Source organism: Hippocampus guttulatus, chromosome 20 (genome assembly GCF_054856545.1).
Source record: "Hippocampus guttulatus isolate MCC_2025c chromosome 20, RoL_Hgut_1.0, whole genome shotgun sequence".
Lineage (NCBI taxonomy): Eukaryota > Metazoa > Chordata > Actinopteri > Syngnathiformes > Syngnathidae > Hippocampus > Hippocampus guttulatus.
Genome location: NC_141280.1, coordinates 7506498 through 7526059, shown reverse-complemented (window position 1 = coordinate 7526059; position 19562 = coordinate 7506498). Strand labels below are relative to the sequence as shown.

Below are 19562 nucleotides of genomic sequence, written 5' to 3'. Positions count from 1 at the left end.
TTATTGTTATTATGGCGTTAAATTATTTTGTATTGTTTATTGTGGCTCTTATTTAAAGGTTCGTTTTGGTTCGATAGTGAATGTAAATTTCGCCCATGCTCATTGGTCACAAGCCAGCAACAACATTATTCTTAATATTATTATTATTATTATGACTTGACTGGCATTCTCAGCCGACGATTGCTACCATATTTTAATACGGTTATTTTGTATTCATTTTCGATAAACGTACCAAATAGTTTTTGATGTGACACATTTTGTAAAAAAATCAAAATAAAAAAAGGTACGATATTAATACAGTATTACAAGTGACATGGTCGTGACATTCGCAGCAATTCGTCAATTCAGTAATAAACATAACGATGAAGGTCAATTATAACAATAATCATAATACTAATAATAATACTGGAAAGACCTTAAAGCTTTTATTGTGTGTGTGCAGTGTTTTTGATGTTTATTTATGTACTTTTTTTAAAGAAGGAAAAAAAACCTCACGCAACGAAAAATAATTTTGTGAGACTCTTTAAAAGCAATTCATCCCGTTTATGCCTTCCTCTCCTATGAAGATGGAGGACATTCATTAAAAAAAACTATATACACGTCCCTTGTGAGGATAAAGCGTGCGTGTGTGTGTGTATATATATATATATATATATATGTATATATACACACACACAATAATAATAATAATAATTTAAAATCACGCTGAATAACATATACCAGCTGTATGACTCATACTTTCACCCAGACTCTTTGTGGGATGTACCTCATTCATTTTTTTTGTAATTATTTTTATTGTGTGTGTGTGTGTGTGTGTGTGTACACACACGGTTCGTTTTGAATTCTTGTCAATCTGTGCCAACACGCGCACACACGTGTTCTTGTGCTACTGTGATTTCCATAATCGTGTCTGATGAGGACAAGGTTGGGGTGGGGGTGGCTGGCATGTTGGTTTGAATTTTCCTGCATCAAATGTGGAAACTCAGACGCAGCTTGAGGACACACTTTGCTCTTTTCATCCTGTGTTGGCGTACAACGAAGCTCTCTGAATGTATGAACAGAATTTTCCCTGCAATCTTTTATAATAGTCGTGATTTAAAAGTGGTTTCATCGTGGGGATTTTTTTTTCCCCTGCCCTCAACAGCCCCCCGGATTGAATCCTCTCTTGTGGCCTCAATGCTGAATTTGAGTTTCTGCGTTGCGGGAGGTCACGAATACAAAACCAAAACAAAACACGTATCGACCTGAAATCTGTGACAAGGGGGGGGGGGGGACAAATCAACAATTGCACAATTTCTACTTGTTTTTTTTTTTTTTTTTTTGTCATTAAATCCTATTTGTTTTCTATGACATTTTTGTCTGCGGGTGCTGATTAACCTGCACGAAACTGTTGGTCTTTTTTTTGTTTTAATGTTGGTGACTGTGTGCCCTTGCAGGCCACAACTGACTTTCAATCCATTTTGGAACAGTAACAGAGATATTTAATTGGTTTTAGTCTGAAAAATATGAAAATCTTACAAAACAAATCCTTTTCAGACGAATTTAAATGTTCAGGTTTCAGACGAAATCAACGCGATGTAATTCGTTTGACGAGAAAAGCCTTGTATTTTTAAACCAGTGCGGCAATAACACAATTCACATCTGATCTAAATAATCTTCTGCTTAATTAATTTTAAAAAAACACATTTATTTTCGATCGAATATGTTCTTCCCCGCAATTTGTTGTTTGTGACGTATTTCCGCTGTGGTTTGACTCACCTTGTCCTTCCTTGAGCATTACGTCATAGGTGTAAAATTCGCAGGCGAGCAGCGCCATCTTGTGGGAGATGGCAGTACATGTGTTATTTTCGGGACGGTGCTACCATTTCTGACCCAAAGGTGTGTTTCGAAATCAATGTGAACAATTATCCTTTTAATTTGTAATTTATTCAACCAAATCTAAGGCTTTTATTGTGTAGTCTGAGGCCGGATGTGCCAAATCAACCTTTTTAACGTGAATGAATGAAGAGAAATCCATCAGTGATGGAATATTTTCAAATGGATGTTGTTTGTTTTTTAATAACGCTGTATATTTACTGTACATTGGAATCGCTTTCAAGCAAGCCAACTTCAGGCCTGATCTTGTTATGTAATTTTCTCCCTTTATTTTGTTTGAACACAGAACTTTTCAGGATGGATGTGAAAATAGTTCATTTTTAGATGTATTCATCTTGGAAGACAATCGGAGAAAATGTACTTTTCCTTGATGACGACAAGCGGTATCCACAGTGGGTGGATGGATAAAAGAAACTGGAATCATCTTCAGGTCAGCAAATTTACTGCCTTTTCTCCAGATGTTCTCTCTTACTTTCATTTAATTGCTGGGGCGCGTATATACTACATCTACTGTAACATCTTTTTCTGCATCTTCCTCTTGTGTGTGCATTGTAGGCTAAGAGCGGCCAGGGATTAAAATAAGGACACATGACTCAACCCCCCCCCCCCCCCACCCAACAACCACTAAAATAATCCAAGTAAATTATCACACAGATTTAATCCATTATCTCTACACACATTCATAATCTTACATGATAATACATTATCTTGTTCACGCCACACGTCCGCGTTTACGGGAAACCGTTTTGAGGATTTATTCCATATCGTTGATCTTAAGGTCGTATTCGTAGGTAAAAAATGACACTAGCAGTGAGGGAGGGGAAAAATGTTGCAAATAAGATACGAGTGCGCTGAATTGTCTTACTGAGTGAGGAAAAGAGCGTACTCGGACATTGAGAATATGGAATAAACGCTCACACGGTATTCCGTAGTGCGTATTCATACAGTCCGTGAGATGACACAATGCTCACACAAACAGAAGATGGTATCATGTGGCTCCTACAATCTACAAGCACAAAAGTGGGTCCATGTAATTAGTTTGGTTTTTTTTTTTTTCTCCTATAACCGACCTCACAAAAAATTTACTTGGCGCCTTGAAGTTTGCGATTTCCTTTATGACCAGCAATAGGTCTGCTTTAAGAAGACACAAATCAACCAAAATACATTGACAAAAGGACTGTCACCAAATTTACCAAATCAAACCATTGAGTAACAATATGAAATTTAAAAAATACTGTCTTAAAAAATGTATTTACAATAATAGACTTCAAGACAGGGGCGGCCTGGTAGTCCAGTGGTTAGCACGTCGGCTTCACAGTGCGGAGGTACCGGGTTCGATTCCAGCTCCGGCCTCCCTGTGTGGAGTTTGCATGTTCTCCCCGGGCCTGCGTGGGTTTTCTCCGGGTGCTCCGGTTTCCTCCCACATTCCAAAAACATGCATAGCAGGCTGATTGGACGCTCTAAATTGTCCCTAGGGGTGAGTGTGAGCGCGCTTGGTTGTTCGTCTCTGTGTGCCCTGCGATTGGCTGGCAACTTATTCAGGGTGTCCCCCGCCTACTGCCCGGAGGCGGCTGGGATAGGCTCCAGCACCCCCCGCGACCCTAGTGAGGATCAAGCGGTTCGGAAAATGGATGGATGGATGGACTTCAAGACACAAATGAAATATGAGTCCAAAAAAAAAAGAAATTCTCCACACAAGGCCAAATGTGAATAAAGATGGCATAAAACTCCAAATATTAAAACGTGGACTGACACCCCTTACTGTCCTAATTCAGAGAGCCATTTCGAGAAAAAAAAAGAAAAAAAAAACTTAACCGGCATGAAGACCAGAACTTCACTCGGGCATGGCTGCTTTAGAGCGCCTCATTGTGGCTCAATGTCATCTCATTGTTATGTTGAAAAAAAAAAAAAAAATTTAGCGGTGCATTCTCACGGCGCTCTCCGTGTGCGTCTGCTGAATGACAAATGCACAGAACGAAGCCGTGCACGTCTGTAGTACCTTTGTGGCTCGCTACTTGTCAGCGTGGCAGTTTGAACTCGTCTGAGCATGATTTAAAGGGGCTTGACGTGAGTGGACCAGTTTAAGGGGGACATTTTGGCCGCGAAGGTATTGACATCTTTTTGAGGAGATTTAAAAACGGGACTTCAATGGGACTTGAAAACTATTTGCAGACGATCTGTAGTCTACATTGGGACTGCAAAAAAAAAATGAAAAAAATCAATAACTTGGTCTCTTTTGTCAAATAATCAGATTTAAAAATCAAAAAAAATATTTAAGGGGTTTCCCTTTTTTAAAGATTCATTTCCATCCCTTTATAAAAAAAAACCATGACATTTCGAATTGACGGTGCAGAAAATGCCAAAGCATTAAAAATGAGTTCTGCTTCAGTTCCTGGTTTGATTGGTTGCCAAAATTTTGATCATTATTTTCCAATGTCAAAGTAAATTTTATTTTGATTCAACACAGTCTGCATTCATGACGGATGACAGAAATGTGATCTTTACCAATTAGAATCTTTGTGTTGAATCAAAATCAAACATTTGCTTTGACTTTGGAAAATAATGATAAAATTGAAAGTACTGCTAAACATTTTTTGCCCATTTTTTAAATGTTTATGGAACAAAGCAGTTAATTGATTTTTTGTGCGTTTTTTACACATTTAAAATATGTTTTTTTTTTTTTTTTTTTTTTTAATATAGGGATGGAAATGTAATGTAACCCACAAATAGACGCAACGCACGGCCGCGTATTTCTCAAATGTGAGCTATTTTTCAGCTTGGGTCAACACTTGAGCGACTCCATTTCAGAGCACTCCGTGTCCATATCCGAGTCATACAGAGAAATGCCCGTCGGGTCGCTACCGGGCGACATGGGCGGCGTGTCCACGCTGTGGGCGCCGCGCGAGCCCGTGTCGTCCTGGAAGGTTTCTGTGCAAGAGTAAAGGCCCAGGTCGGGGAGCTTTGAGGTGGGAGCGCAGCTCTTGGACTCGTCGTCGTGGCGGAAGTCCTCTAAGTCCACAAACCACTCGGGCCAGAAGCGGCGGCGAATTCGCTCGCAGTACATGGCCAAGTTGATCAGCTCGCCTTGAAAAAACAAACACGCTTGAGATGCTTATCGTTGACCCCACGCTTATTCGTCACGTGACGTAATGAGACGTTCGACCTCGCTCACCTTTGATGAGCTGCTCCGGTCGCGTCCCGGGTAGAGTCCACATGGCGAGGGCCAGGTGGCCGAAAACTGTGGCATCGACTGTTGAAATCTTGGAGCCCATGAGGTATTTCTTATTGCCTGGGACACAGGAAGCGTACAGCTTTAGTGCTCATTTTCACCTCAAGAGGGCAGTAGTTTGCCACTGAATTGACACTAGGCCTGTAACTGTTTGTCATCCATATTAATTGATTGCTTTTGTTTGTTCAACAGATGGCAACAGATGGATTGAAAAAAACCCCATCATCCATTAAATCGCAATTCGATTATTTTTTTGAAAAGCGTTCACCTAGCAGGGTGGCCAGTGTGCGCATGTCCTTTTCCATCATGGCGTAGACTTGGTCCTCGGAGAAGCGGCCCATCCCGTGGCCGTACATCTCCCGCTTGACGATGTCGCCGGTCACGTGACTCAGGACCCACTTGAGCAGCTGGCTCAGCGGCCCGCTCACGGACAGCATTTTCTGCGTCTCCTCCAGGTTGTCCACCCACTGGCAGTATGCGATGGTCCTGCAGGCGTGGGCGGGAGGTCACGTGACCCCGCTTGGTTTGAAACGTGCGCGAAAACGATGATCTCCGATTGAAGCGATTGAAATCGTATTCATCTGCTTTAGCTCCACAAAAAAATAATTAAAAATGCCATGTGTTTTTAGCTGAAAATAGTGTGTGTGTTCTGAGATTTGCAATGTTATAATATAATATGTGCCATGCTATTCTACGACATTCTTAACTTGTCGTAAACAACACCCCGACGTATCGTAACTGAAAATACCGTACTGAAACAAATGATTATAACAATATATTTGAGAGAAAAAGCATGTTATTTTACCTCATTCAAATCTAAAGTGCAATCACATTTGTAAATAAATGGCTTCTGGTTTTTGAAATGTAAATGACATCATAACTTCTCCTCAGCTGCCGGTTAACCTGGCCGATCTTTGACCCACTTTTCTCCAGATTGTCGCTACGTTGCTCCATTTTCTGTTATCTCTTCTATTATTTTCTTCTCTTTTCCTTACCGCAAATTTTTATTTTTCTTCTTCGTGCTACCGCTATTTCTATTTTTATTTTTCTTCGCGGCAGGGGTTCACTTTGGCCTGGGGAGTCAAGTTCGGCATTCGCTTCATTGATATCTGGCGCCATCTAGCGTCGTGAATGGGTATAATGTCTAGACCCCAAATATAAGACGATCCCCACTTCTTCAGTCTTATTTCAATGCAAAAAACACTGTCTTATATTCGGGCCAATACGGTCGTTTGATGTGACCACAGCATTATGCGCATACCCACCAATAGAAATGCTCCTCCACCATTGTGGAGACGGCGCGGGACACGGCTTTCTCTTCTGGCGTCAAGCCCTTGTCGAGGCTCACGGCCAGCCGCTCCTCCAGGAAGTCAACGATAAAGTCGGAGCCGCACGTGCGCTCGTGGTTGTACTCGATCCACGGCATCTTGCCCTGCGGTGACAGCTTCCCGTCGAAGTAGTTCTGCAAGCAGGGATAAAACCAGACAGGAGCATGTTGGAAGTTGTGAGAATGTATTCGCTTAATGCATCAGGTGGCTGGAATACAACTCGCCGGTTTTCTCAAGGCTTTTATACACCGCGACGACGGGGCGCTCTAAAGTGGACAGGTAAGCCGTTGTAACCTCACCATCCCACTGCCCTTCCGTTCATTCCTACGTGCACCAATAGGTTCCGATCACAATTTCCTCTTCAAACATCACCGAGTCCGTTGAGTCGCAGAGAAGACGAGCTACCTGGTAGGGCAGGTCCACCATGCGCAGGTAGGTCTCCGTCTTGAGGCAGAAGGGGGACAAGGACGGGGCTCCGCATTTGGGCCGGGAGAATTGATGCAGAATGATGGCGTCTGTGGAGTCTAACTCTTCTTTTCTAGGCCGACCAAAGAAGGACAGACCAAAAACACACATATAGCTTGTAAGTAAAATTAGCCACTGTGGCTCTGGAAATCAAGAGAGCAAATAGACCATTTTCCATGTGTCCTCTGACCTCACCACAAGTGACCGTCGTCAAGGCAGATTTTTTGGTTGGTATGATTAATCACCCATTGCATTTTCTCCCCCATCCATTGATTGACTTTGGCTTGTTAAAAATCTTAAGCCCCCGAAAAATGTTAATTAACGATTCCTTCAATGAAATGACGAAAATGGAAAATAATGCATCAAAACAGAAAATCTAGCCAGGAAATCACAAAATAAATTATAGCCCCCCCCCCTACAGAATTTATTTTGTGATTTCCTTGTTTGTGGATATGCAACAAAGGAATAAATAACAAACACCTCTGAGACAGTCCAGTCTCCTACATTTTACTGACATCTGATCGTTCTGTTGGATCTATGCTCAAGGAAATGCCAAAATAAATTCTGTAGAATATATATATATATAATATTTTGAGATTTCCTCGCTTAATTTTCAGTATTGATGGATTATTTTCAATTTTCGTAGTTTCATTGAAGGAATCGTTAATTTACGTTTTTCAGAGGCGGTCATGAACGCCTCTCGAGTCGAACGGAAGGAGCGTAGCTCTATCGAGTGGATGCATTGTAGATTGCGTTTTATAATCCTGTGCATCCAATATATGAACAAAATTACAAAATAGGCCATTCATTCAAGGTGCGCCTCATAATCCAGTGCGCCTTTTAGTGCGGAAAATATGGTATGTTATTCAACCAGACCGCATTCCATTAACTGGCTAGTGAAACTAGCATTGATATCTTTGTAAACAACTGATATCTGAGCACTAACATCTTTTTTTTTTATTGTCAAAAGTCAATATATGAGCAATGTGTAGAGTATTTAAAACGACCCCAAAACATTGTGTGTTGGCCTAATCCTAACACACAATGCATAACTGCTTAGACAGCACTTTGTATGCAACGATGGCTGTCTGAAAGTGCTCTATAAATACTGTACAGTTGAGTTGAGTGAGGCTAAATTGCATGCAATAAATTGCATGGATAGTGTTATAACTTTGTAAGCAATGTGGATATTGGAACATAAAACGGTGCATATATACGCAGATACTTTCTTTATCCTCTATGAAAAATAACTAATAATTACTGCAGTTTATCGACTGATTCACAGTTGTTGTGAAAGTATTTCTCTTTATGGCCGTCCTATACTGCCCCCAGTGGTCAAGTCGCGCACAACAGGAGTCGTCATGATACACAAGGTGCGTTTACGTTGTGTTTCAGTATGTTGTTATTGTGTGTTTTGCAATGAGGTACAATCTTATAAAATGCTATTTATTCATCAGTTTCGGACAAGTTAACTCGTATAATCTCTGCCGGCACACTGGTGAAATGTAAAGCACGTGTAGGATTAGTGGGGTCGAATGGTGCCGTTTATGGTGGCAGTGGGGATGTTCCGTGACGTCACAGCCACCCACTCACGAGTCCATCTTCTTAACGCACAAAGCGCTCTCGCCTCGCACAACCTGTCGAGCCTGAGGACCGTCCCCCGGCCTGTGTTGTTGTTACCTGATGGCGAGCAATTCGTGGAGCAAATAGGCAGCGGCAGCCAGCAGCGCTCCTCCGGTCAGATAGAGCGTCCTCCTCCACCAGGAGTCCGAACCCAAAGCCGACATGATAGCGCTGCGGTCGCCGCCCATGGTAAGGGCGACGATGGCCCCATAAAACGAGGACTCCCCACCGGCCGAGACGCCCTGGCTTCGGCCGAGGTCAACCGCGCACGACCACGTCCAGGCCAAAGCCACTTGCCAGCAGCACATGCTCGTGGCCGTCCGCGGCCGCTTTCCGCCTTGCTGTCGACCTCATGGGCGCTGCGAGGTCGACGGCGGTCGGCCGGCGGACACGACGAGCACCCCGGCCGCGGCTCGTCCCCGCTGCAGGGTCATTCACATCATCCGCGACACAGCCAAGCTCCTCTTCCTCCTCCTCCTCTAGTCAGGGTGGACGCGTCAGTCGTAAAAATTCCGGTTGGACCCTTCACAGTAATATTCTAGTACTGCCGACTGCAGTATTTGTGTGTAGGATGTGTGCCTGCGTGGTTAAAACGCCTGGTTGTTTTTTGGGGGCTAAAAACGCCTTACTATACATGGTCATTTTTTTCCCGTCTAAAAACGCCTTGCTACACATGGTCGTTTTTTTTTCAGTTAAAAACACCTGACGATACATGGTTGTTTTTTTTTGGGCTGAAAACGTCTTGGTTGTGTTATTCGGCGAAAAACGACTGACTATAAATGGTCGGGTTTTTTCCGGCAAAAAATGCTTTATGAAACATGGTCGTGTTTTGTCCAGCAAAAATGCTTTACGATACATTGTGGGGGGGGGGGGGGGGGGGGGTTGGTTCAAAATGCCTTAGTATACATGGTTTTTGTCGACTATTTTTTGGCTAAAAACGCCTGACCACACACATGGGCGGGGTTTTTTTCGGCAAAAAAACGCCTTACTATATATGGCCGTTTTTTGGGGGCTAAAAATGGCCATGGATAGTAAGGCTTTTTGAGCCGAAAAAAAATCAACCATGTATAGTAAGATGTTTTTAACTAAAGAAAAAACGACCATGTATAGTTAGGCGTTTTTAGCCGAAAAAACCGACCATGTGTAGGAAGGCGTTGGAGCCGAAAAAAACAACCATGTATAGTAAAGCTTTTTTAACTGTAAAAAGCCCCGACCATGTATAGAAAGTCGTTTTTAGCCCCAAAAAACGACCATGTATAGTAAGGCATTTTTAGCCGAAAAAACACAACCATGTATAGAAATGCGTTTTTTGATCAGAAAAACAACCATGTCTAGTAAGACGTTTTTAGCCGAAAAAAACGACCATGTGTAGTAAGGCGTTCTTTGCCGAAAAAAACGACCATGTATAGTAAGCCGTTTTTAGCCCGAAAAAAACGACATAGTATAGTAAGGCGTTTTTAGCCCGAAAAAAAACGACATAGTATATATAGTAAGGCGTTTTAGCCCGAAAAAAACAACATAGTATAGTATGGCGTTTTTAGCCGAAAAAAATGACCATGTATAGTAAGGCGTTTTTAGCCCGAAAAAAACCACCATGTATAGTAAGCCGTTTTTAGCCCGAAAAAAACGACATAGTATAGTAAGGCGTTTTTAGCCCGAAAAAAAACGACATAGTATATAGTATGGCGATTTTAGCCGGAAAAAACGACATAGTATAGTAAGGCATTTTTTAACCCAAAAAAACGACATAGTATAGTATGGCGTTTTTAGCCGAAAAAAACGACCATGTATAGTAAGGCGTTTTTAGCCCGAAAAAAACGACAGTATATAGTAAGGCGTTTTTAGCCCGAAAAAAACGACATAGTATATAGTATGGCGATTTTAGCCGGAAAAAACGACATAGTAAAGTAAGGCATTTTTTAACCCCAAAAAACGACATAGTATAGTATGGCGTTTTTAGCCGAAAAAAACGACCATGTATAGTAAGGCGTTTTTAGCCCGAAAAAACGACCATGTATAGTAAGCCGTTTTTAGCCCGAAAAAAACGACATAGTATTGTATGGCGTTTTTAGCCGAAAAAAACGACCATGTATAGTAAGCCGTTTTAGCCGAAAAAAACGACCATGTATAGTAAGCCGTTTTTAGCCCGAAAAAAACGACATAGTATAGTAAGGCGTTTTTAGCCTGAAAAAAACGACATAGTATATATAGTATGGCGTTTTTAGCCCGAAAAAAACGACATAGTATAGTAAGGCATTTTTAGCCCGAAAAAAAAGAAATAGTATAGTATGGCGTTTTTAGCTGGAAAAAACGACATAGTATAGTAAGGCGTTTTTAAACCGAAAAAAACGACATAGTATAGTATGGCATTTTTAGCCCGAAAAAAACAACATAGTATAGTAAGGCGTTTTTAGCCCGAAAAAAAAACACATAGTATAGTAAGGCATTTTTTAACCGAAAAAAACCCGACAATGTATAGTAAGGCGTTTTTAGCCCGAAAAAAACAACATAGTATAGTATGGCGTTTTTAGCCCGAAAAAAACAAAATAGTATAGTAAGGCGTTTTTAGCCCGAAAAAAAACACATAGTATAATATGGCAATTTTAGCCGGAAAAAACGACCATGTATAGTAGCAGTTTTTAGCCCGAAAAAAACGACCATGTATAGTAGCAGTTTTTAGCCCGAAAAAAACGACATAGTATAGTATGGCGTTTTTAGCCCGAAAAAAACGACATAGTATAGTAAGGCGTTTTTAGCCGAAAAAAACGACCATGTATAGTAAGGCGTTTTTAGCCCGAAAAAAACGACATAGTATAGTATGGCGTTTTTAGCCCGAAAAAACGACATAGTATAGTAAGGCTTTTTTAGCCTGAAAAAAACGACATAGTATAGTAAGGCGTTTTTAGCCCGAAAAAAACCACATAGTATAGTATGGCGTTTTTAGCCGGAAAAAACGACATAGTATAGTAAGGCGTTTTTAGCCCAAAAAAAACTACATAGTATAGTATGGCGTTTTTAGCCGGAAAAAACGACATAGTATAGTATGGCATTTTTAGCCCAAAAAAAATGACCATGTATAGTAAGGCGTTTTTCGGCCGAAAAAAATGACATAGTATAGTAAGGCGTTTTTAGCCGAAAAAAACGACCATGTATAGTAAGCCGTTTTTAGCCTGAATAAAACGACCATGTATAGAATGGCGTTTTTAGCCCGAAAAAAACTACATAGTATAGTATGGCGTTTTTAGCCGGAAAAAATGACATAGTATAGTAAGGCGTTTTTAAGCCGAAAAAAACGACATAGTATAGTAAGCCGTTTTTAGCCCGAAAAAAACGACATAGTATAGTAAGCCGTTTTTAGCCCGAAAAAAACGACATAGTATATAGTATGGCGATTTTAGCCGGAAAAAACGACATAGTATAGTAAGGCGTTTTTAGCCTGAAAAAAACGACATAGTATATATAGTATGGCGTTTTTAGCCCGAAAAAAACGACATAGTATAGTAAGGCATTTTTAGCCCGAAAAAAACGAAATAGTATAGTATGGCGTTTTTAGCTGGAAAAAACGACATAGTATAGTAAGGCGTTTTTAAACCGAAAAAAAACGACATAGTATAGTATGGCATTTTTAGCCCGAAAAAAAACGACATAGTATAGTATGGCGTTTTTAGCCCGAAAAAGACGACATAGTATATTATGGCGTTTTTAGCCCGAAAAAAACGACATAGTATAGTATGGCGATTTTAGCCGGAAAAAACGACCATGTATAGTAGCAGTTTTTAGCCCGAAAAAACGACCATGTATAGTAGCAGTTTTTAGCCCGAAAAAAACGACATAGTATAGTAAGGCGTTTTTAGCCGAAAAAAACGACATAGTATAGTATGGCGTTTTTAGCCCGAAAAAACGACATAGTATAGTAAGGCTTTTTTAGCCTGAAAAAAACGACATAGTGTAGTAAGGCGTTTTTAGCCGGAAGAAACGACAGTATAGTAAGGAGTGTGCCCTTGAAAGTGCAGTCCAAATACGCCTAAGGTGCAGGACTGGTAGTGTAGAGGTATACATCCCTGTGTTCAGTCCAGGCAACCCCGGTTCAAACCCCGCTCACTAATGTGTTAGTTTCCTCAAAACCCACGAAAGTGCATGTCAAATACGCCTATAGTGCAGGACAAGTCACAGTCACTTGTAGTGTAGAGGTATACATGCCTGCGTTTGGTCCAGGCAACCTTGGTTCAAACCCTGCATCAGTCATGTGTGACAATACAACATTGAGTTATTTTTTCTGGAAACCCTCTAAAGTGCATGTCAAATACGTCTATAGTGCAGGATGAGTCAAAGTCATTTGTAGTGTAGAGGTATACATGCTGGCATCTGGTCCAGGCAACCCTGGTTCAAACCACGCTCAGTTATGTGTGGAAAAAAACGCCATACTATACTATGTCGTTTTTTTCGGGCTAAAAATGCCATACTATACTATGTCATTTTTTTCGGTTTAAAAACGCCTTACTATACAATGTCGTTTTCTTCGGGCTAAAAACGCCTTACTATACTATGTCAGTAGGTTGGGCTGGATGGTGTTGAGGGCACTGGAGAAATCAAAGAACATCATCCTCACAGCGCCGAGTGAAGGAGGTAGATGATGGCGTCCTCCACACCGATGCCGGGCTGGTAGGCAAACTTTAGCGGGTCCAGTGATGAGCTCACCAGCGGTCGCAGGTAGGCGAGGACAAGTCTCTACAGATGTGTGTGTATATTATAGATCTATATACCATATTTTCCGCACTAAAAGGCACACTGGATTATGAGGCGCACATTCAATGAATGGCCTGTTTTATAATTTTGTTCATATGTTGGGCGCACTGGATTATAAAACGCAATCTACAATGCATCCACTAGATGGACCTGCGCTCCTTCCGTTCGACTCGAAGGCGTTCATGACCACCTCCGAAAAACGTAAACTAACGATTACTTCAATGAAACTACGAAAATTGAAAAGAATGCATCAAGACAGAAAATCAAACGAGGACATCTCAAAATAAATTCTATAGCCCCCTGACAGAATTTGGCATTTCCTTGAGCGTAGCTCCAAAAGAACGATCAAAGATGTCAGTAAAATGTAGGAGACTGGACAGTCTCAGAAGTGTTCATTTATTCCTTTGTTGTGTACTGTATTGACAAACTCGGAAATCACAAAAGCTAAAAACGCCTTACTATACATAGCTGTTTTTCGGGGGTAGACAAATCAGCTTCCGGTAACGGAATATTCCGGTCGGGTGAAAGCCCTTAAAAAAAACGAAACATTTCAGACTCAAGAGAACAGTCATGTAGGCAGATGGACAGTGCCAGAATTCAGTAAAGTGCCCGCCGCCCACCCTTCAGGAATGCAGAACTTTGTTGAAATGCTTACATTTAATATGAATCACCAGTGACGCGTGTCAGACGGAAATCACACAAGAAAACAACCAACACCCTTCAGGACTGTGCGGCAACATCCTCTTCAGCAAAGAAACGTCATAATTTACACCCTGAAATGGAACACCGTGTCCTCTCTAATGTCAGCAGCTTTTATTTTGTAAGGCTTTAAAAGTACCTTGTCATTGGTACATGCACGCACAACGCAAAACTACACGTTCATACATTTGTGCACAGGTAATCAAGTCCACGAGTAAATAGATGCCAATCTTTTTCCAAAAAGTTTCAAGAAAGAGCTTCTATTTCAGCTGAGTGGGAGCGAACCAAATATAAGATTGACATTTAAACAAAAAATAAAATTAAAGTGGAATCCTCATGATTGAATGAATATGAACATATTTACAAAATGGATGTGGTTAAAAAGGCAATTGATGGATTTGAAAGGATCAGATTATTTCGAGTGGACATATTACTGCACCCTGAGCAATACACACTCTCACACACCCACTCACTCACTTGCTGCCACGGATAGAGTTGTGATCAAGTTTTGCCATTAAAAGGAGTCCTCCTGCATCACGTTCAAGAAGGTCAGGATGATCATTACCATCAAGTTCGTCATCATCCCTCCTCCCCTTTTTGACGGCGGCAAGGGCAGCTCACAGGAGGTCGGGGGTGGGGGGTTGGGGGGGGGCAGGGGGTGTCAAAGTCAAATGTGATGTCTTCACCACTCCTTTCTTTGTGCCGGCGTTACGACTGGTTGTACGAGTTGCTTTGGTTGCCGTTTGAGCTCTGGTCGTTTTCACTGGTTGGAACAAGACAAAAACGGCCACTCCATGCGTTCCTGTCAGCCATTTTGTGGTGATTGAGGGTACCTGTTGGGAGGCGGTTTTGGTTTGGGCATCTTGTTGAGCACGGCGGCGATCTCTTTGCGGTCATCGAAGTTCTTCCACTGGTCGTACAGCTTGAGGATGACACGGATGATCTCCAGGATCTGAACACATTGATGATTGTGTGGACCAAGCATCAAAAAGGTTGATCATGACATAAAAAAAAAAAGTTGAACAACATAATTCAATTTACCATATTAATGACCATACACAAGGCGCACCGGATTTTAAGGCACGCTGTGAGCTTATAAGAAAATGAAAGACTTTTCGGTGCGCCTCATAGTGCGGAAAATGCGGTCATATTTACGTTACCTTTGTTGAGGACGTCAAACGTTCAATTTTTTTTTTCGTGTGCGTGTTTGTGTGTGAGACACGACAATCCACTGCCATTTCTCTTCAACTATTTGTCCAAAAGCATGCATGAGTCGAAACCTTGTCCATGTCCACGGAGAGCTCTGCAAACCACTGCCTGGCGTCCTTCTGCTGCACCACGCAGGCCACATGCAGACAAGCTTTGGCGCAGGGGAAACAAAAAAAGCAACGTGAACACAGCTGACTCGGAGATGTGGCTCGATGCCGGCGGTGCGGGGAGGGGAAAAGGTTGTCCGCACCCAGGGCGATCATGAAGGGAGGGTAGAGCAGACACAGGTCGGTCCTGTAGGTGTCATTCACGATGCGCCTGGGGGGTAGACACAGCAGAGAAGCTCCAGAGCACTGTGAAAATGGGGGAAGAGACCCCCCCCCCCCAAAAAAGGGAGGGGCGGCGGAGAACAGACTGACCAGGCCAGCGGCAGTAGCATGTCCTCCTGGCCCATGTCCTGCACGTACTGCAGAAGCGGTCTGTATGGGTGGTACACGATCAGGCAGCAGTCCTGAAATGGCAAACCGCAGCGACTCACCATTTCATTTGTTTCGATGCAAACATTTAACTCATTCACTCCCAAAGACGTTTTTAAACGTCTTTTCAGACTTGGTCCAGAATTGGCTGGTACTGAATGAGTTAAAAATAAAAAAAAACTCCCAGCTATTCTGCCTTTTTCTGTGGCAACCAGGTGCTCTCTAGTGGCCATGCTAGTGGACAACCTGAATGCAAAATTTGACCGAAACAGTAAGGTCGTGTCCAAGTTAAGACCATAACAGCCTAGAGTCGAAGAGAGATCAATTTTTTTTTAATCCACACTGGGGGGCCCATCCAAACCCCCCTAAATATAGATTTAATATCTTAATAAAAACATGCAACTCACCATCAACTCCAGCAGGTAGAATTCACATTCTAATATCTGCAAAGACAACGCAATTCGTTCAGACTTCATTTTCCGCCTAAACGGGTGGTGGAGGAATATGATCGGGACGTACATAAATATTTGGTGGTGTGCTAAAGGCTTGAAATTCTCCACTTTTTTTTTTTCTTGTGGGAAAAGGAAGTGGTTATTTATTGTAGAATTGTTAAGACACACACACCTCTGATGAGCTCGTAACGCATCCACAGCTGCTATCGCAAAACGCCCAAACGTCAGCATGACTCCCTCCAATTACTTACGAATGACTTTTTCTCCAAACATTCTTAAAATATTTTATTCGAGGAATTCTAGTTTCTAGGATTGTTTGACAGAACGAGACAACCTCTCCGCATTTCACTGTTCATCCAGCCACAAGTTATCATTTTAGAATATGAATTCAAGACGTAGTTCTTACCTCGATCTCAGCCAACAGACAGAAGACCAATTTGGAGGATAATTTAATATAATAATAATAAACCTCAGTCCGAAATCACGTCTGGGTCACCGATTGTTGGAGGAAAGTGGCCTTCTTTCCTCCGCGTATTTGTTGATTTCAGATGATGAGGATGTTGGTTATCCAAATACAGGCTGGAGTCGATGAACGGTACCTCCGAAGGGTTTATTTGCAGAAAATTCTGGACACTAATGATTTATAGACAATGGCTGCTTGATCACGTGTCCACACCAAGGACACACAAAATTTATTTCATCAGAAGGGCGGTACCGAGACTATGGTCGACTAAATATGAGCAGAATACACACTTCAGGGTCTGACTGCCTGATTGTCCTGACAAGACAACCTGGGGTCATCATAACAACCCGTTCCCGTCCTCTTGTCACGACACAAAACACTCGCGCTATAAATAAAGGGTTTGCACGCACGGGGGAACACATCGAAATGGACTCATGCCTTGACGCCCTGCCGCGAGTTACTACACGCCCGAAATCAGGGCCTTCGGGAAAATCTTTCATCGGCGCGTGTGTCTTACATGATTCATCCGGTAAGGGAACTCCTTTGGGAAGGCGTATGAGAATCTTGTTTTCACTTAGTTTGATTTGGGGGGGAGAAAGAAAAAAAGAAGAATGTCAATTAAAAAAAAACAGCAATTATACGAGTTAGTAGATTGTGAGTGTATGTTGACTTACACACAGACGTGGCTGCAGAGATCAACCTCGTGTTGGAAACCACTCCGAATTCCTGTGGGGAAAAAATAAAACTACTTAAAAAAACAACAACAACAAAAAAGTGTCGGATAATATTTGTTACGAGGAAAGCGTCATGTTACTAGTTAGGAAATTTGAAAAAAATTGCAAGAATGAGAATCAATTTTATAAGACACCAAAACAAAAACAATACATGGGTGATGTCACGAGAAAAGTTACAATCATTAAAAATAGCGCTGACATACCCCAGACTTGGGAGTCTAATCATAAAGCAGACCTGCTTTTCATCTCGTGACAAAAATAGTTTTATCCATTCATCATTTTTCATTTTTTTATGTCCTTTTCAGTGAAGACTTCTGAAAGTGTCCATACCTCCACTTTGGAAGCTAAGAAAACACAGGTCGGAGCCATGAGAACTGGGTCGATACTTTTTAGTGAATATCTGTGGAAAGAACCCCAAGTTTACACAAATACTGTGCCACGGTGCCAATATCCCGTTTGGGTATCACGATTATTTCGGGACTTACCTTGCATAGAAGCGTTTGAAGTAGACAGTAGCGGTGGCGATAACCTGTTGCCTCAGTTTCAAGTGTTCTCCCAAAGACTGAATGACTGACAAGGGCACACAAATCAATGGTTCGGTCATTCAAGCACAAAAATAAAAATCTTCCCCCCAAAATTCATAATTACAATTCATTTGGATGGACATGCTCAATGATTCCACGTTAAACGCATGAATATTTGTTTCAAAATAATTTGACTAATGTAAAAAAATAAATAAATTTTTAAATAAAAATGTTTCATAAAATTCAAATATTTCAAATTCAGAAATACTGAGTTTGAAATATGGGTCCTTCAGTTAAATATTTAAAATTAGTATGATAAGTATTTAAAAATTAAATGCATAAAAAGTAACTTGAAAAATGTCAACTATTGAAAATTCAATCAACAGAATTAAAAAACAATCTTTCAAACATTTCAAATTCATAAATCTTGCATTTGAAATGAGTAGTTGGGATACAAACTTTTGAGAAATATGTTAACGGAAAAAGCAGCATTTTCTATTTAACTTGAAATTCATCGCGTAAGCTAATTTGGTGAATAAGTCAAATATTTTAAAATGAGCGCAAAAAAATATTTTGCATTCAGTTTGCTTTTGGACGCGAAAGTGATTGGATCGTTTGGCGCAGAATGTGCTGTCGAGTTCGTACGGCGGAAGGTAAACACCGTTGGCAAAGAAGATCTGCAGTTTCCAGTATTCCTCCTCAGAGAGGATCTTGAGGTCCTTCTGTCGTTCCTTCATGAGGTCCTGCTTGTCCAGCACCCACTGCAGACTTGGCCAAGATCAAAATTGCAAATTTCAGCTACTTTTGACTACATAAACATTTCTCACAGCACAGCAATATGGTTGAAGAGTAGTTCCGAACAATAGTAAAAATAATTGACAGTTCAGCGACAAATGTGTTATTATAACCAACGGGGGGGGGGGGGGGGGGGTCTTCTTTCCAAGCTGTTACTAAGCACAATTTATGGTTTCTAACAAAGTTACTATTCGGGTCTAAAACGTGACGTTGACTTTCAAAGCTGAAACAGTTGCATTTGAGTCTGGAAAAAAATAAACATTGTCTCCTGGACTGTTTCGAGATCGACGGCTAGCTTCCACGGGGGGTAATGCTAGGCCCCGAGAAAAAGATGGCGGCCTCGGCGATTAAAAACGTATCCTGTTCATCTCGTTGCATCAAACTTACTAGTGAGAACTTTGCCAGAAGTTTCCAGCCATGGCGGACGAGACGAGGTAGAAGAGGACACTTTAAATTTGCGTTGATTTACTGCAAAGAAGTGGACGCCGGAAAACTGGAGCGACGCGAAAAACATTCCGAGGGGGAACAAACCAGCAAAGAAAAAACCCTGGTTCCGCATGCCACGATTATTTTCAAAAGACAAAACGACTTTGAATGACGTTTTCTTGAAACTGTCTCACATAGATCATCTGGGGAGGTTCACAATTAATAATTAGCCAATAACATGAAAAACATAATATACGTAATTAGACGAGGTCCTGAATCTTAAATGTATTAATCGACAACAGCTCACTACAGCATTAGTGTTTTGGTAGTTCGAATTGGCTGTAATTAGTTTTTGCTTGACCAACCAGATAATTATTCTCACAGGGGAGCAGTCACTGCCTGGAGAACTAAACCACGAAGATGATGCCTCTGTGATGTCGAAGAGGAAGATAGTCATAGTCAAGTGGGTGCCACTCTAATAAAAATAAAAATTAAAAAAAAGTCCTGCAAATCGAAAA

General features: G+C 41.4%; 2 protein-coding genes across 2 annotated transcripts; both read right to left on the bottom strand.

Annotated features, from left to right (window-relative positions):
* Nucleotides 1-2514: 2514 nt before the first annotated feature.
* On the bottom strand, nucleotides 2515-9002 carry LOC147187822 (failed axon connections homolog). The gene is made up of 6 exons (XM_086100994.1): nucleotides 8578-9002; nucleotides 6838-6970; nucleotides 6370-6566; nucleotides 5373-5590; nucleotides 5048-5164; nucleotides 2515-4959 (listed from the first exon to the last, which is right to left on the bottom strand). Exons 1-6 carry the CDS (start codon nucleotides 8826-8828, stop codon nucleotides 4658-4660), a joined length of 1218 nt encoding a protein of 405 aa, XP_085957120.1. The 5' UTR covers nucleotides 8829-9002; the 3' UTR covers nucleotides 2515-4657.
* A 4627-nt stretch (nucleotides 9003-13629) lies between these two features.
* Nucleotides 13630-19178, bottom strand: LOC147187821 (cyclin-C). Its single transcript, XM_086099845.1, has 12 exons — nucleotides 19006-19178; nucleotides 18485-18591; nucleotides 17785-17869; nucleotides 17630-17699; nucleotides 17240-17291; nucleotides 17083-17138; nucleotides 16058-16093; nucleotides 15594-15685; nucleotides 15425-15492; nucleotides 15246-15325; nucleotides 14799-14917; nucleotides 13630-14728 (listed from the first exon to the last, which is right to left on the bottom strand). Exons 1-12 carry the CDS (start codon nucleotides 19035-19037, stop codon nucleotides 14674-14676), a joined length of 852 nt encoding a protein of 283 aa, XP_085955971.1. The 5' UTR covers nucleotides 19038-19178; the 3' UTR covers nucleotides 13630-14673.
* Between the last annotated feature and the right edge of the window lie 384 nt (nucleotides 19179-19562).

Coding starts and splice junctions, on each gene's coding strand:
- LOC147187821 (XM_086099845.1), bottom strand. CDS start 19,037: ATGGCTGGAAACTTCTGGCAAAGTTCTCACTA. Junction 17,870..18,484: donor GCAGATCTTCTTTGCCAACG/GTGTTTACCTTC, acceptor TGCCCTTGTCAG/TCATTCAGTCTTTGGGAGAA. Junction 17,139..17,239: donor CTCTGCAGCCACGTCTGTGT/GTAAGTCAACAT, acceptor AATCAAACTAAG/TGAAAACAAGATTCTCATAC.
- LOC147187822 (XM_086100994.1), bottom strand. CDS start 8,828: ATGTGCTGCTGGCAAGTGGCTTTGGCCTGGACGTGGTCGTGCGCGGTT. Junction 6,567..6,837: donor TGGTGGACCTGCCCTACCAG/GTAGCTCGTCTT, acceptor CCCTGCTTGCAG/AACTACTTCGACGGGAAGCT. Junction 4,960..5,047: donor ACCGGAGCAGCTCATCAAAG/GTGAGCGAGGTC, acceptor TGTTTTTTCAAG/GCGAGCTGATCAACTTGGCC.